General features: G+C 39.7%; 1 protein-coding gene across 1 annotated transcript; it reads left to right on the top strand.

Moving 5' to 3' along the window:
- The first annotated feature begins 7,055 nt into the window (after positions 1 to 7,055).
- LOC121388211 (collagen alpha-1(XII) chain-like) lies at positions 7,056 to 13,907 on the top strand. The gene is made up of 7 exons (XM_041519482.1): positions 7,056 to 7,091; positions 7,479 to 7,506; positions 8,343 to 8,927; positions 9,770 to 10,051; positions 10,573 to 11,181; positions 11,631 to 12,179; positions 13,091 to 13,907. The coding sequence occupies exons 1-7, from the start codon at positions 7,056 to 7,058 to the stop codon at positions 13,132 to 13,134; spliced, it is 2,133 nt and encodes a 710-aa protein (XP_041375416.1). The 3' UTR covers positions 13,135 to 13,907.
- The last annotated feature ends 2,073 nt before the right edge of the window (positions 13,908 to 15,980 follow it).

Genomic DNA, 15,980 nt, shown 5'->3' on the forward strand with positions numbered 1-15,980 from the left:
GGACCACATGGCAATGTTCTCTATGATAGGACCACATGGCAATGTTCTCTATGGCGGGACCACATGGCAATGTTCTCAATGGCGGGACCACATGGCAATATTCTCTATGGCGGGACCACATGGCAATGTTCTCAATGGCGGGCCCACATGGCAATGTTCTCTATGGCGGGCCCACATGGCAATGTTCTCAATGACGGGACCACATGGCAATGTTCTCAATGGCGGGCCCACATGGCAATGTTCTCAATGGCGGGCCCACATGGCAATGTTCTCAATGGTGGGACAACATGGCAATGTTCTCTATGGCGGGACCACATGGCAATGTTCTCAATGGCGGGCCCGCATGGCAATGTTCTCTATGGCGGGACCACATGGCAATGTTCTCTATGGTGGGACCACATGGCAATGTTCTCTATGGCGGGACCACATGGCAATGGTCTCTATGGTGGGACCACATGGCAATGCAATCTATGGTGGGACCACATAACAATGTTCTCTATGACTAAACCAGGTGGCAATGTTCTCTATGGTGGGACCACATGGCAATGTTCTCTATAGCGGGACTACATGGCAATGTTCTCTATGGTGGGACCACACAACAATGTTTTCTATGGTGGGACCACACAACAATGTTCTCTATGGTGGGACCACATGGCAATGTTCTCTATGGTGGGACCACATGGCAATGTCCTTAATGGTGGGACCGCATGGCAATGTTCTCTATGTTTAAACCAGGTGGCAATGTTCTCTATGGCGGGACCACATGGAAATGTTCTCTATGGTGGGACCACATGGCAATGTTCTCTATGGTGGGACCACATGGAAATGTTCTCTATGGTGGGACCACATGGCAATGTTCTCTAGGTCTAAACCAGGTGGCAATGTTCTCTAGGTCTAAACCAGGTGGCAATGTTCTCTAGGTCTAAACCAGGTGGCAATGTTCTCTAGGTCTAAACCAGGTGGCAATGTACTCTATGGCGGGACCACATGGAAATGTTCTCTATGGTGGGACCACATGGCAATGTTCTCTAGGTCTAAACCAGGTGGCAATGTTCACCTGATGCATGGTCAGTCTAGGATCGATCCCAGTCAGTGGACCCATTGTTCCAGCCAGTGCACCACAACTGGTGTATCAAAGGCCATGCAGTGTTCGAGATTAACGGTATCCCGATATCCCAAGGATACCAGAATTTAATTTTGGATACCAGACTTCAAGAACCCAGTATCCCACATGGATACCATATAATGTTTTTGTTTTTTTAATCCTGCGATTTTATTTTTCGCTAAACAGTAAAAGTCGTCATTTACTGGTGAAGTTAAGTAAGAGTATTTTCGAGCTCGCACCCAGTCTAATGCTATTCCATAACAATATCTTCCCCATCTCGTCTAATGCAACACTGGAGTAACAGCGGCGTAGCAATAGACTGGGAACTGCCAAGTCGCTATTGTTTTTGTTGGATGTTTCCTCCCTTCAAATTTTATTTGAGATATTGATTCCACATCTGCAGAAAATTGATACAGGTAGGTTTATCATTAATAATGTCAGAAACACTTAAAAATTACTGCTAAATATTAATTTATGTTAGTATTATTCAAAAATAGATTACGTTTGATTGCAAATTTCACAAATTCCGCGATTGCGGCGTTGCAATAGACTGAGAATGAGAACAGTGTCGTCCAAGTTTGTTACAGTGTTATTTATGAATTTCATTTAAGTAGGATACTAAATTCTCAGGTGGGATACCAGATTTTGAAATGTTAGTATCCAACTGGGATACTGCCCCAAATTTTTATTCTCGAACACTGCCATGGCAGGGGTTTTGCCAGAGGGTAAAATATGTATGACGTCATACCTAAATATGTTTGCAGATTGTTTTTTAAGTTAACCTTTTGACAAAATTAATTACTCTTATCCTTATTGTATGATTTTTTTAACCCTAAATATAATACATTTTCTTTCTGGGCTAGGCCCCCCCCCCCCCCCCCCACCCTGTATTGACTGTGTTTGCATTCAGTTCCATAGCTCCATACCCAACAATTTCATTCTGGCAGAAACACTGCATGGTATGTGCTATCCTGTCTGTGGGATGATGCATATAAAAGATCCTTTGCTACTAATGGAAAAATGTAGCACATTTCCTTTATAAGACTATATTTAAAAAATTACCAAATCTTTGACAAAAATTTCTTTCTGGCAGAAACGCTAAATTTTTACGGTCGTCTTTTTAATATTCAGTTGGGCAACTTAATTCTATGATACTAGTTGCCCATCAGATGACTGACTTTTTTTTACACCAAAAGGCGAGTTTTGTTGCATAATAATGTGCAGTTTCCTTGCCCACAATCGCCTTTAAACTGTCGTTATCTAAACTTAAAGTGTGTGTGTGTGGGGGGTGGGGGTGGGGGGGGGGGGGGAGTTCTGTTTAATTTTCGACCGGTCGGGGGAAATATAAACTTTTATTGATACAAATGAATAACTCATTACAGAAGCTGTTCAAGAAATTGTGCAGAGGTGGGGAGGTGGTGTTGGTCAGAGGTCTGTATTGTGGGGTATGAAGATTTAAGAGTGGTGGCCAATACGTACTAGGCTACTCGAAAAATGTAGGCCTGCAACAAATTCGATTGGAGCAGAGGGGTGCTCCGACCCCTAAAACCCACCCCCTGCACATGCGCCTGAATTAATACTAAAATATATAAATAGTAACCAAACATTTAAAAATGAAAAGTTAAAAAAGTTTCTACCTTTCCATTCACCTGAGGGTATGACGTCATGAGACCTACCACATTATTAATCTTGTCATCTACCCATGCTGTAGGATTGTTTTACATTAAACCAAAAAGATTATCAAACAATAAAAGTTATGGAATAACTGTAATTTGACACCCAAAGAGTACTTTGCTTTCGTGATACATCCATATGGGTCTGACTACCTGTCTTGTAACATACTTGGTTTTACAGATGCACAAATGTTAAATCGACAGGAAAATAATTTAACGACGCAAACATGGTGGACAAACTACGTCATAGTCACGTGGTTTGACGGAAAGGAAATTGGCCGATACTGTAATTAAATACAATATCAAACTGTTTTTGTATTGATAATTTTGCTCTTTACAAGGCAGAGGCTAAATATTACATAATTACAAAATTCGATAATATACTTCACATATGAATAAGATGCGTGGATTCAAAAATAAAGTATCGCCTTTTCTTTCATATTTGCCATATAAGAAAATAATTTTCATAAAATACACACCCATGCAGTGAACAGTAGCCTACTTCTTATCTGTGATGAAAATAATTATGAATGAAGATACAACCACCGTACAGCGGAAATGCACGATGCATTATGAATGATCAACGTTATAAATGCCTTTCATAGTGAACCACGTCAGGAAATTGTTTAGCGTTCCGCTTGAGTGGGCACGCATATTATTCAATGACGGTGGAATGCTAATTATTCTCTTTTAGACTAAGAATAGCGTACTTGTATTGGCCTACTCGTATCCGTTTCTACTCGACACGAAAACTAAAGAAAACCACAAAATATCACCCTACACGTTTACTGTGCAATCTATTTAAATTAACACGCAGTAAATCGGACGGTAGGCCTAAACATGATTTTTCTAGGGACTGGTAAACGTAATTTAAACGATAGCCGCCAACATCAATTTTAAATGCGCGGACCCGGGCGGACGGAGGCGCACGCCCTCCTATCTTTTCGTCGACGTCAAAAATTTTGGTAATAATAATAATAATAATAATAAAATAAAATAAATAAAAGCCTGTTCAAACACCTAATACCAAGCTCAGCGCCTTCACCCACCCCCCACACACACACCTGATCCGCACCTATATACACAAATTATGTCGGCAATTTCATCCTCAAACTCTCGGCCAAGATATGCAATCGTATTCATGTTTACATGTATTGCAATGTAATATAATATTAGAATATATTCTCTAGAAAATAGAACAATGTCAAAAAGGCTATCTGATTGCGATCTTTTAGATATAGGGGGCGAGACGTAGCCAAGTGGTACAGCGCTCGCTCGATGCGCAATCGGTGTTGGATCGATCCCCGTCGATGGGCCCATTGGGCTATTTCTAGTTCCAGCCAGTACACCACGACTGGTGTATCAAAGGCCGTGGTATGTACTACCCTGTCTGTGGGATGGTGCATATAAAAGATCCCTTGCTGCTAATCGAAAAGAGTAGCCCATGAAGTGGCGACAGCGGTTTTGTCTCTCTCTCATTATCTGTGTGGTCCTTCACCATAAGTCTGACGCCATATAACCGTAAATAAAATGTGTTGAGTGCGTCGTTAAATAAAACAAATTTTTCTTTCTTTTGGATATACATTCGCTTCGTAACTTCCGTGTAAAAAAAATAAAAAATAAACATAGGTAGGCTACGAAAATTTTGAGTTATCTACACTTATGCACTAGCACCTGCTCATTTTGTTGTTATATAAGTGGTAGTATACCACTTGTAAACACAGATGTAACTTCAAATTTGAACCAAAGAAAGAAATGTTTTATTTAACGACGCACTCAACACATTTTATTTACGGTTATATGGCGTCAGACATATGGTTAAGAACCACACAGATTTTGAGAGGAAACCCGCTGTCGCCACTACATGGGCTACTCTTTCCGATTAGCAGCCAGGGATCTTTTATTTGCGCTTCCGACAGGCAGGATAGCACAAACCATGGCCTTTGTTGAACCAGTTATGGATCACTGATCGGTGCAAGTGGTTTACACCTACCCACTGAGCCTTGCGGAGCACTCACTCAGGGTTTGGAGTCGGTATCTGGATTAAAAATCCCATGCCTCGACTGGGATCCGAACCCAGTACATACCAGCCTGTAGACCGATGGCCTAACCACGACGCCACCTAGGCCGGTCATATTTGAACCAATGAGTTATTCAGATACTATATAGATCGACCTACTTGTAATCATCGGAGTTGAAAGGGCATTTCAGGTTAGGGGTTTTTAAATTATTATTTTAAAGGGACATTCCTGAGTTTGCTACACGTTTTAAGATGTTACCGACTAACAAAGACTTTTTAACGATTGTAATTACATATCAAATATATTTTTCTGCATAAAATATTAGTGGCTGTATAATAAACATGTTTTTGATCGTTCTAATATTTGTACTAGGTTAAAGCCGCACGCCCTAGTTCCATCCAGCGAAAATAAATTATAATTTTAGTTAATCTACAAACCTGTAACACACTTGGATCACGTTTTTATAAAATAGAGTGAAAAAGCATGTTTTTGATCGTGCTAATATTTGTACTAGGTTAAATTTCATTGTATTTCCAAAAAATATAATATTTTCGTACGTACGAAATTATTTAAAGACAAAATCCAGTTTAGGCTTCTTACAAATGTTAAGACGACCAGAAACACATTGAATATACAGACACTGATATTCTAAACAAGAAAATATATTTAATATGTAAGTTTACTCGTAGAAATATTTTATTAGTCGGAAACATCTTACAATGCAGCAAACTCAGGAATGTCTCTTTAATGATGAACCATTTCCTAAATGCGACTATTTTATGTATACTGCTACAACACAACAAGTAACGACACGACAAACTGTGATGTGGAGCAAGGAATCATTAGCAGTACTTAACGTTAAGTTATTTATGTTGTCGAAACTAGAAAGGATTACTCCAATGTAAGATATCAAAAAGATAAAAAAAACTTTGAAGCAGCTAAAAGAAAAAGAAAATGCCAAAACAAGAACTATCGCAGATTCTGTTAATTAATCACGCATTCGCGCCAGCTCCGTCGAGGTAACTGTGGAAGGAGAAGGTGGTGGTGCAACACTAGAACTAATTATTAATATTTAAAAATAGAATAAACAAATATTATAGCAAGCTAGATGAGATGGGTGATGGGGGCGTAATGCACACTGCTGTATTCAGCTTGAGGTGCTTATCAATTCTGGTACACTTTAGCTTTTTGTTATTGGAGTTAGGGCCAAAGTAACCCTCAGCCCCGGCTTAAACGGCTCTGCATTAATGTAAACGTTACCTGCGATATTTGCATTTTGTTGCACAGCTCTTTACACTGTATTTTAATTTAACTTTCGAATTTTTATATTGATTTTGATCATCAATTAATTCATATATATATACATGTGTATATTTAGGCTACTTTTTGACAGCCAATATGCTTTGGAGATGGGTTTTTTAGGTGTTCTGGGATGTCGTTAAACATTCCTTCCTTCTTTCCTTCCTTCATTCATTCATTCATGCAAAAGCAGACATTTGGAGTCACATACCCTAAGCATGGGCATCGCTTCATTTTTGCTGCAAGGGTGGTGGGTGCCCCAACAGAATATCAAGAGTTTACCGCATTCTAAGTGTACAGACAAGTGGGCATATCGCCTAGGGAGTATGGAGTGCATTCCTATTTACACACATATGTAGTTGTAAATCAAGTCTGTGGGTGCACATCAAAAGAATTCCAATATTCTACAACACAGATACACTACTGTATACTAGATCTGTTACGTCTATATTAAGACACACTAGTACATATGAACAATAGTACTACGTGGTATCAATGAATGACCTCAGTGGAAGCCATTTAAATAAGACAATAGGTTCATTGATGTCTGTGTTAAGGACTGCCTCTTGAGAGCGTCAGTTGACCAACATCTTGCTAAACCACAATTTTCATTCATAAAGTTTCTGAGGTACCACAAACGCCTCTGCTCCGGAACTGTGTTGGCAATTTCACTGGTGGTAGTAATATTGGGAGGGACTTAATATTTAAAACGATTACCAAATATGGTTAAATATTCAGCTGTAAGTGATTGCTACTTCCCACACTCCTGACGTCACAGGAAGAGAAATTACAACCGATGCTACTAGAAAATACGCAGTGTAAGTTAAGCAGACGGTATATAAGAGGTCGATCTTCTGGTTTGTCATCAGATTCATCAGCTGACTTCAACACAGGAGAGAAGAAGATAGAAACTTCCAAAGCTTTTAAAGACTCCATTTGAGAACAGAATTTACCATCATGAAAGGATTTATACTGCTTTTAGCTTTCTTCGAGGTAAGACCATTTTTACATTAAGTGAAAATTAATTTTAATTTTATCAGTCGGACAATGCTAGCAATAAAGCCGTTACAATTAAAACATAGCAGTTTAAATAGATAACTGCAGAAGTCAGAAAAGTAATAAATGCAAAGGTTCTCGGTTTTTGGCCTGTAATAATCATCGATATTATATTCTACATATTGATTAACTGTGGCATTCATACTCATTAACTAGTGTCGATTTACGACGAGAAAGATATTTTGAAAGACCAGTATAATGGTTCCCTATATTAGGTCCATTTGATTAACCAACATAAGAAAAACATTGACAAATTAAATTTTTATTCAATTCAACATAGCGAAAATATTCTTATTCATTTATTCTGTGAATTGTTTATTTTAGATGGCAACCTTCATCACAGCAAGGCCAAGTAAGTTCACAGGTTTTTATTTGATTAAACTAGGTATTTAAATGCATATGCTTCTTATCGTTCCTTTCAAATTGTATTGTGATATATGCTTCTGCATCACGTTTTATGGGACAAATTAATAAATAATTATTCATTTAAAAAACTACACACAGAAAGCAATTAATGTTATAATTGATAGTATTTAAAAAAAGGAGAAAACGACATAAACAGACAGTTTCTTAAAAACCTTAAAGGGACATTCCCGAGTTTGTTGCATTGTAAGATGTTTCCAACTAATAAAACGATTAAACTTACGTATTAAATTTATTTTCTTGTTTAGAATATCAGTGTCTGTATATTCAATGTGTTTCTGGTCTTCTTAATATTTGTAAGAAGCCCTAATTGGTTTTTGTCTTCAAATAATTTCGTACGTACGAAAAAATATTTTGTTTTAGGAAATAAAATGAAATTTAACCTAGTACAAATATTAGAATGATCAGAAGCACGTTTAATATACAGCCACTAATATTTTATGCAGAAAAATATATTTGATATGTAATTACAATCGATAAGAAGTCTGTTCGTCGCTAACAACTTAAAAATTGCAGCAAACTCAGGAATGTCCCTTTAAGCATGTACATTATTCTGGCAACATTTTGGTTTATCGTTTTGATTCATGCAAATAAAACATACTAATATAACTGTTTAAATAAAATAGACAGGAGCATACTAGAATAAACAAAAGGCAAACATTAGTTTTACTTGGATCTAGCAGTCATAGAAAGTAGACTGAACAAGATTAATAGCCGTTCTTCAACGTTCTCTAAACCTTAGTTTTCTCTTCTGTTTTTTTCCAGCACACTTCCAGTGTGGCAGGAAACCTGCCGACATCATCTTCATCATCGACACGTCGTCTAGCATCTGGCGCCCCGACTTCGACAACCACGTCATTCCTTTCGTCAAAGACGTCGTGCAGATGTTCGACGTCGGTCCGGCGGAAAACCAGTCACGCGTTGGCGTCGTCACGTTCGCCGACGACTACGTGCACGAGTTCCACCTGCACGACCACATGGACGGCGTCAGCCTGGCAGCGGCGATCGACGACATCAGCTTCAGCGGCGGCAACACCAACACCTTCAAGGCGATCAGCTACATGACGGACGAGATGTACCGCAAGGAAAATGGCGCCCGAGATAACGTGGCGCAAATCGCCATCATTCTGACGGACGGGACGTCGGACGACCGCGAAGCGACGAGACACGAGGCTGATCGGGCCCGGGAGTTCGGATTCACGATCTTTGCCATCGGAGTCGGCTACAGGGTCGGGTTCGGCGAACTGCACGACCTCGCCAGTAACCCCGATTATCAGACGCTCTTCTTCGTCGCCGACTTCAGAGCACTGGACAGCATCAAGAGACTTCTGGCGATAAGGACGTGTCAAGGTGAGCTGGGCTTCATTAGTAGTAACAATAATTTTAATCATTTAATAAGGACTTGTCAAGGTGAGCTGGGCTTAATTAGTAGTAATAATAATTTTAATCATTTGATAAGGACTTGTCAAGGTGAGCTGGGCTTCATTAGCAACAATAATTTGAATCATTTAATAAGGACTTGTTAAGGTGAGCTGGGCTTCATTTGATAATAATAATTTTAATCATTTGATAAGGACGTGTCAAGGTGAGCTGGGCTTAATTAGCAGTAACAATAATTTTAATCATTTGATAAGGACGTGTCAAGGTAAGGTGGGTTTAATTATTAATAAAAATAAATCTTTGTTGCGTAAGTGTACATGCCTTATTGAGGGTAGGGCTAAGAAGGAATTTCTTCGTTTAAGGATATATTCGATCTTTGCCCTGACAAATGCAATTTACCCTGAAACATGCTTAATTATTTAGTCACCGTGTCCCAGACTGCCGACTCGTACATCTATGTACAGCAACGATTAATGCCACCATACATTGTAAATGCTTAAATTACCGAAATGATAATCAAATTATGTAGCCAGCTTAAATTATGACCTGTATAACGGGTTAATGTTTATTGCTGGTCTTCCATACAAAGGATTTCATCCGTTTAGCGTCTTTGATTCACATCTGTTTTCCTATACATTGTATTTGTAGTTATAACTTGGCACTCTGCATTCAGAATTCTTTCTAACTGTATTGCATTGCAGGGTTTTTATTCGTTATATCTGTTTGTTCAATTGTGCAATTATTATTTAAATACCATCTAAATGTTATGTCTCAGACGTGGTCATATTGAAATTTGTGTTTTTCTTTTTCAGTGAAAATAACCCATACTACAACAACGCAGCTACCAACTACTACAACGACGAAGCCCACACCGACGACTACTACTAAACCTACTACTACCACTACGACACCCAAGCCTACTACCACCACGACACCCAAGCCTACTACTACCACGACACAATCGACTACTACTACTACACCAACAACAACTACCACACCAACAACTACCACAACAACACCGTCGACTACCACTACAGTGACGACACCCACGACAACGTCACCAGAGCTTCTACCACAGGACCAGGCTGTGAAAGGTTTGTACCTCGTAATTTAGAGAAGAGATCAAGCCCTGTTCTTATGAAACCTTATAATCTAGACTGGAGACATTAATAAAATCTTGTTCATATAAAACAAAAACAGCCACACCTACCCCTGAAAAAAAGAAGAAGAAAAAAGACACACACACACACACACACACACACACACACACACAAACCCTCATGTACTTAAGCTCCGAGTTTTGACGTCCAGTTTGGTATTAAAGCATTGTCTTCGTAAATGAGAGTCTCAGATTCAGATCTTTATTACTGTAATACAGTATTGGCATTTGCTAAATAATTAAACAGTAAAAAACAACAACTCTTTAAAGTTTGCAACAGTACTCCAACAATAGTTTTATTAATTAATCGAAACGTCTGCCTATCAATTTATCTTCATTATATATCAATTTACTCGCTAAGGAATACAGCATGTATTTATATATCATTAGAAATTTATGTAATAATTTACCCCTTAAAGAGTACTGTTGTACATATATTTGTTTTGTGTTATCTAGACTGCACCCGTGTACCAGCCGACGTCTACTTCGTGCTGGACTCGTCCTCCAGTGTGTACGTGCTCGACTTCAACAACAAGATGCTGCCCTTCGTCAGGAACATCGTCAGCAGCTTCACCATCGGGGCAGACGACAGCCGCGTTAGTCTGATGACCTTCTCCGACGTGCTCAACCCAGTCTTCAGTTTCGGCGACTTCACCTCCAAAGACGCCCTGCTCAAAGCCATCCGCCCTGAGATTGTGAAGTACTCTGGAGGCGGCACGTACACCCACCAGGCCATCAAGTACGTCAGGGAGAAGGGCTTCTCGTCCAAGCTTTCCCGGGAAGGTGTTCCCAAAATCATGATAGTCATAACAGACGGCGTTTCGTATCAGCCAAAATTGACGTCTGCTGAAGCGGAGGCCGCAAAGGCTGCTGGAATATCGGTGTTTGCTATTGGCGTCGGTCCAAGCGTTGACCTGGATGAGCTGAAGAGAATCGCCAGCGATCCGGCTGATAACTTCATGTTCAGCGTCACGGACTTTGATGCTCTGGACAGCATCAAGGGTCTGATGGCAGAGAAGACTTGCTATGCTAGAGTGGCCAGGAAAGAGGCGACACCTCTCACAGGTAGGCTACATGGCAGTGCTGTTAGTAGGTAATAGTCAACAAATAATCACATTGTAGAATGAGATGGGAGAAATCTAAATGCAAATAAAGCAAAACCTATTTAAGTCTACATTGTAGTGATGTATATTTGAAACAGTTTGTTTCTCAACTCTTTATCAGATGTGACCATTTCTGAAATAGCTCCAAGAAGCTTCTATTATAAATACTTGAATTCTGTACCATTTAGTTATGTTCTGATCAGTTTATTAATTACCTCACATCAGCATTGACGATCCAATTCACTATCATCTATCATTATAAGATGTGGATTTATTTTAAGAGTTTTTTCTTTAATTTTTCCTTCCTTGTTGTTATTTTCGTCTTTATTTTTTCTTTCTTGTTTTTTCTTTCTTTGTTGTTATAACATACACGCCATTGCATAACGTCTAATTATGTTTTGTTTTTGTCAGAATGTGAGATTGCACCCACCGATCTGATGTTCCTCTTCGAGTCTGCGTCCAGATCTGTTTCGCAGCGACGGGCCATCCACCAGAGGATCACAGCAGTGGCCGAGAAGATCGACACCGTGCCCGTCCTCAAGTCCAACATCCGGGTGGGAACCCTCACGGACCCGTGTCCCGCGGAGAACGCCATCTCCTTCACCGACCTCAGATCGTTCCAGTCCAAAATGGCGTCGGCGGTCAGCAAAACCAACATTCGGCTCGACGAGCTGGTGAGGCAGTTCAGAAGAGAAAAGGTCGCCAAAGACGAAGAGGTCAGACAGCGCGTGGCAGTCCTGGTTGTTGACGAGAACACGCGGAAGGTCGGTCGTCTGCTGGCGGAGGCGGGGCGCGCCAAATACAAGGGAATCGAAGTCTACGTCATAGCTGTCGGTGCAGTCAAGGATGACGTACTGAAGGCCCTCGCCTCGAGCCCGACAACAGGTCACGTCATGAAGGTGGAGAGCTATGACCTTATGGAGACAACACAGCTGAACTTATTGGACAGAATGTGTTCTGGTGAGTACAGGCGATGGTAATGTTGTTAATACTGAAGTGCCTTATCGGGTATAATATAACATAAACCATACAAGATGTCTAGTGAAATAGGTAGCTAATACAATCAGTACTGCACGCCCAGTAATATAAATTTTCAGATTAAGTCAAACCTGCAGAAAACGTCTCGTCAATCTATTGCCAGTCCCAATCGTGTAACATTAAAATTAAGGCCTCTAATGTATATATATGTACGTGAACTGTAGCTTTCTGAAACCTGTGACAGTATACATTTTAGTCTCATACTTGAGCTCTACTGTGTCTATGGTTTAAAACTTTTTTAAAAAGTAGAATTTTCTTATATGTATTGCTTCTAAAGGTAATGGTGATGACGATGGTGATGATGGTGATGATTGAATGATGTTAACGATGATGACTATACATAATTTAAAATATATATATGTTCTGTAGACGTTAATCATCGTTAGGCTGTTACGTATTGTGTTTGGGGGCGGGACGTAGCCCAGTGGTAAAGCGTTAGCTTGATGCGCGGTCAGTCTAGGATCAATCCCCGTCGGTGGTCCCATTGGGCTCTTTCTCGTTCCAGCCAGTGCTCCACAACTGGTGTAATTAAGGCCGTGGTATGTACTCTCCTGTCTCTGGGATGGTGCATGTAAAATATCCCTTGCTGCTGAAGTGGCGACAGCGGGTTTCTTCTTTCAATATCTGTGTGGTCCTTAACCATATGTCTGACCCCATATAACCGTAAATAAAACGTGTTGAGTGCATCGTTAAATAAAACATTTGCTTATTGTGTTTGAACCTTAATTGGATATAAGCACGAAAATAAGTTGAAATGTTACGTATTAAGTAGATCATTATAGTTTTACTACAGGTGTAATAAATATTGTAATTACGTTGTTTTTTATTTGCAGGTTCCAAGCCAGGCAGACGAATACCAGCTGTGAAACATCAGTGATATAATTACTGAGCCTGGCATGACTTTGTGACTCTGATATGACCGTGTTAGGTGTAACTCGTGTGATAAAAGAAGACGACATAGTGTGGTGGTTGTGGAAATTGTTGTGATTGTGGTTTGATTTGTCTGCGTGTGCATGCGCGTGTATATGCATGTACGTGCTTGCGTGTGAGGGTGAGTGTCATCGTTAAGAATTTTTTTGGAATCTTGAAACCCATTCAGAATAGAAAATCAGCAAGTGACTCTGTCGACGGCCGTGGGTAGCGAACAATTCGTATTGCCTCCAAAACATCTGGGTTCTCGGTGGAAGCGAACTATTCTGTTTTCTAGATCTACAGTTTGTTAGTACTGTAGCATGTCATATCATCCCCAAAACATCTGGGATCTATGTGGTGGTATATCCCCAGGATTCTCTTAAAACAAAATCTTCCTGCAGTAGAACCATCTTTGCTTGTGAAATCAATGAATGTAATGTGTTAAAAAACGGACGTGTATGTAATATGTTAATATCTTGAAGTGATGCAGCTATTTGTATTGAAAAACAAGTGCTCGTGTTTGCTTGGTGGAAGTATGTTTGAAAGACAAGACGAAATAAGACGTATTTCAAATAAACAACGGTAGTAATTATTCAAGTCAAGTAGAATGGCGTTGGCACCTAGAACTGACCTATATCCAGATCTGATACATTCTCTGGTTGTGTAGTAATTATGATGTACTCTTTACATGATGTACTTTGTCGTACATATCTCATATATTTATTTAATAAATTGTATATTTATATAACAACCATAGTGTTTGTTGTTGTAATTTACATTTAAAAGATGAGTTTTCTATCGCTTCTCCATCTCACAGTGTAAATCATGGGATTGAGAGAGAGAGAGAGAGAGAGAGAGAGAGAGAGAGAGAGAGAGAGAGAGAGAGAGAGAGAAATTGGATAGAGAGGGAGAAAATGAAATAGACAGGTAGATTGACATATCTACACCCGTCTATACATTAATTACATGGTCGACGGGGGGGGGGGGGGGGGGGGGGGGGGGGGTTACAGTAATATTAGATTTCTCCAGGTAAATGAAACTGGCAGTTTTAAACGTTTTATGGCACTTGTTAGTATTTTGTGGGGCGTGCAACGTTTCCCTTGCCCCCTCCCCTATATTTAGCCCTGATTACTGTGCAGTGCAATTTTTATTGCCCTCATAACGTCTTTTTATTAGTACAAAATGCCTATATAAATAGAGGCACATGTGATGGGGCGGTTATGATATCTGCTACAGTCATAGATTTAGTTGTCAATGTTGTCATCATCAGCAGACTGAGTTGGGAACATAAAAATGACCAGTCGTTCAATGTATTTGTGTGTTGGACAGTGTACATATATGAAAAGTTAAAGTTTGTTTTGTTTAACGACACCACTAGAACACATTGATTAATTAATTATCGGCTATTGGATGTCAAACATGTTGTAATTCTGACATATAGTCATCAGAGGAAACCCGCTACATTTTTCCTAATGCAGCAAGGAATCTTTTATATGCACTTTCCTACAGACAGAAAAACACATACCACGGCCTTTGACCAGTTGTGGTGTATTGGTTGGAACGAGAAAACCCCCAAATCAGCCTAACAGACCCAAGCGAGTACTCGACCGACTGAGCTAAACCCCGGTCGTGTTCCTGTATGAATGTAATAAACGTATTTTAGTTTTGGCTGATTTTGGGAAGCTAAATTATTTTTACTGGCGGAGCAAACTTGAAACTTTATATTATTATGACGGGATGGTTATAATACAAGTTAAATGTTTATAATGATTCAGTTACGTTAAAACCTAATTTATATAATTCATATCATCGTAACCTGTGAATGAACGCACGGCATCTTCCGTGAAGTGGAATTTTAGGGCCCAGGTTTGGATATATGCAAATTAGAAGTTATAAAATGTTATTGTAGTATTTCGTTATACATGTATTCCTTAGCTTCAAAAACATGTATCATATAGACGTTCAAGATATGAACAAATGATGTTGAACAGTACTTGACGGCCTTTTTGATGCAAATTAGAAAGGGATGAATGCATTTTTTAATCAGGGCCGTACCCTGATCAAAATCCTAAAGGGAGGGGGGGGGGGGGGGGCACTACTTTTTATAAACGAATAAAACACTATACGAATTAAACCCTGAGATGTGTATGCTATTTTCTGGAGTCAAAAAAAAGTGAGATTGTCAGGGGGCTTCTGCACCCCCTGCCCCCCCCCCCCCCCCCCGGAGGGTACGGCCCTGCAGATTGGCACTCGATTAGATTTTTGGAATTAGTGTCTTAAATCTCTTATTTCCATAGCGTTTTAGTTTCGTACTTTCTGCCACAAACGACCATATTTTCCACCTTACCGCCTCATTATCTGTAACATAAAATAGCTCAAATGTTCACTATATATATAAATTTATATATATAATCTCTCAAACAGAGTCAGTGATATCAAAAACCTATTCCTATTAATTTCAATTAACGTAGGCCTAATGTGTGAATTAGTGCTCGATATATTCTGTGAATTGACGTTTCTGATGGCCATATTGGATTTATGCAAATTTGTTCTCAAACCATATTATAATATATTTCAATCTATTTGTTGCCCTCCACTGAAAGCGGGCGACAATTGTACGGGGACGCGGTCGGTTTCTTGCTGGAGGACCGATACGATGAGCGTTTTGAAAGATGATCTCCTCGTCGATTGCAAGTTTTTCTGCTATATCCATTTTAAGAACTGCTTCGACATCTTCGTCTGGGTGTCCGGCGAAACCAGTGAATAAAAGATCATTCTTCATGCTGCGGTGCTGTATATCCTACAAGTTTT

This window comes from Gigantopelta aegis, chromosome 2, assembly GCF_016097555.1.
Source record: "Gigantopelta aegis isolate Gae_Host chromosome 2, Gae_host_genome, whole genome shotgun sequence".
Lineage (NCBI taxonomy): Eukaryota > Metazoa > Mollusca > Gastropoda > Neomphalida > Peltospiridae > Gigantopelta > Gigantopelta aegis.

Bases quoted from the DNA above. Each gene is read 5' to 3' on its own strand.
- LOC121388211 (XM_041519482.1), top strand. From the start codon at position 7,056: ATGAAAGGATTTATACTGCTTTTAGCTTTCTTCGAG. The intron at 7,092-7,478 runs GTAAGACCATTT...TGTTTATTTTAG, and splicing joins TGCTTTTAGCTTTCTTCGAG to ATGGCAACCTTCATCACAGC. The intron at 8,928-9,769 runs GTGAGCTGGGCT...TTTCTTTTTCAG, and splicing joins GGCGATAAGGACGTGTCAAG to TGAAAATAACCCATACTACA.